Here is a 1,901-nt window from a genome sequence, read left to right on the forward strand (position 1 = left end):
GGCGCATGTAGCGAGATGATATCAGCACTGGTCCAGATCTCGTCTTGGCTGACGTACTCGACGCCATAGCTCAGTGCTTCGGGGTTCTGCACTACATCGTAGGCAAGCACCTTAGCACCGAAGCCAGCAGCGATACGAGCGAACAGAGCTCCAATCTTGCCCGTACCCACAACACCGATGGTCTTGCCGTTGATATCAAAGCCCAACAAACCAGCGAGACGGAAGTTCTGCTCGCGTGTGCGGTTGTACGAGCGATGGATCTTGCGGTTCAGCGTCATCATCAAGGCAGCAGCGTGCTCGGCCACAGCGTATGGGGAGTAGGCCGGCACGCGGGTTACGACCATGCCGAGCTCCTTGGCGACCTTGAGGTCGATCATATCGAAGCCGGCGCAGCGCAGGAACACGGCGCGGGTGCCACCAGCGTGCAGGGCGCGTAGAGATTCCTCATCAGCGATATCGTTAACGAAGATGCACACACCTTCGCAGCCCTCGGCCAACTTGGCAGACGTGTGGTCTAGACGCGGCACCAGGAACGTGATCTCATGGGTTGGGGTCACACCGTCCTCCTTGGCGATGCGCTCCATCGACTCAATGTCGTAGCTGTGCGTGGAGAAGAAGGCGATCTTCATAGTGTTAAAGCGTAGCTTGCTCAGGTCTTGGTATATTTGAGAATGAGTGTGTCTGACTGGGGATCAAAACTCGGCATGATACGCGTGTTTTTGTGAGCAACATGGCACGCTATGAGACACTGTGAGCGGCATAACTTTGTCACTTCAACATAATTCAATCGTAAAATAAGGCATCTGTGCTTTGGACAAAGACTTTTGTGAAAGTCGCGTTGATACGATGATAAACATGCAGCCCATGAGGATTCAACGCTCGAGGTGAGCAATCCCCAAGACGTCAAGTTCGTCGTGGCGCGACTCGACTCGGTCTTATCGACGGCCGTTGCGGAACTGCGACCGGCCAAACTCCATGTCTTTGAAGCCACTACGAGGATTGTCGAGCAATCGATATTCTCATGATGAAGCTCATTCCGTAGCATGCTTGCGTGTTGCTGTTGCTGACGCTCTATTTCGAGATGGTTTGTACTCTGCCTTCTACGTAGTAGTAAAATTCTAAAGAAGCAGCAGCAAGCATGCCATTTTGCCACTCCAGCAGATAAGTTCACTTGCACTGTAGTCGCAATCAATATAACTACAGCAACGGCGACGTTCTGGTTCGACTTCATCTAAACACGATGACAAGCTAGCACCCCAGCCGACAGACAGTACACAACCCTTCTTTGTAAAAGGAAAACCTGCATGTTCATCTAGGATACTATTGACATGTATCAGGCTGTCGAAATAGAATGTTACGCTTTACTTGACCTCGTTCACCAGCGTCTTCTTGGCCTCGTACGCCTTCACATTAGCGAAAGTCGTCAGGGCAATGTTGTCCAGGGCCTCCTTGGTGAAGAAAGCCTGGTGACCCGTGATCAGTACGTTCGCGAACGTGAATAAGCGAGCTAAGGTCTCGTCTTGGATGACAACACCCGAGCGATCCGAGTAAAAGTATGCACCCTCACCCTCGAACACATCAAGACCCACTGCGCCGACCTTGCCACTCTTCAGGCCATCCACAAGGGCCTTGTTGTCGATCAAACCGCCACGGCTCGTGTTAATAATCGTGACACCCTTCTTCATCTTTGAGATGCTGTCGGCGTTGATCGTGTGTTTGGTGGAAGGGAACAGCGGGCAGTGCAGCGAGATGATGTCAGCGCGCTTCCACATCTCGTCCAGCGAAACGTATTCGACACCATAGCTCAGAGCCTCGGGGTTCTGCACCACATCGTAGCCGAGTACTTTGGCACCGAAGCCAGCAGCGATACGAGCGAACAGGGCACCGATCTTGCCCGTGCC

The 1,901-nt window shown here is 52.8% G+C and overlaps 2 protein-coding genes across 2 annotated transcripts in view; both read right to left on the bottom strand.

Annotated features, from left to right (window-relative positions):
* PPTG_12024 (hypothetical protein) overlaps positions 1-629 on the bottom strand; it is a gene marked incomplete at both ends in the record, with an annotated part of 744 nt that extends 115 nt beyond the window's left edge. Inside the window, one exon of the mRNA XM_008908216.1 lies at positions 1-629. Coding sequence (XP_008906464.1) covers positions 1-629 — 629 coding nt within the window.
* A 732-nt stretch (positions 630-1,361) lies between these two features.
* PPTG_12025 (hypothetical protein) overlaps positions 1,362-1,901 on the bottom strand; it is a gene marked incomplete at its 3' end in the record, with an annotated part of 3,377 nt that continues 2,837 nt past the window's right edge. The window contains exon 4 of the mRNA XM_008908217.1: positions 1,362-1,889. Within this exon, the coding sequence (XP_008906465.1) occupies positions 1,362-1,889 (528 nt within the window). The remainder of the gene's footprint in view (positions 1,890-1,901) is intronic.

This window comes from Phytophthora parasitica, assembly GCF_000247585.1.
Source record: "Phytophthora parasitica INRA-310 unplaced genomic scaffold supercont2.29, whole genome shotgun sequence".
In the NCBI taxonomy this organism is placed as follows: Eukaryota; Oomycota; class Peronosporomycetes; order Peronosporales; family Peronosporaceae; genus Phytophthora; species Phytophthora nicotianae.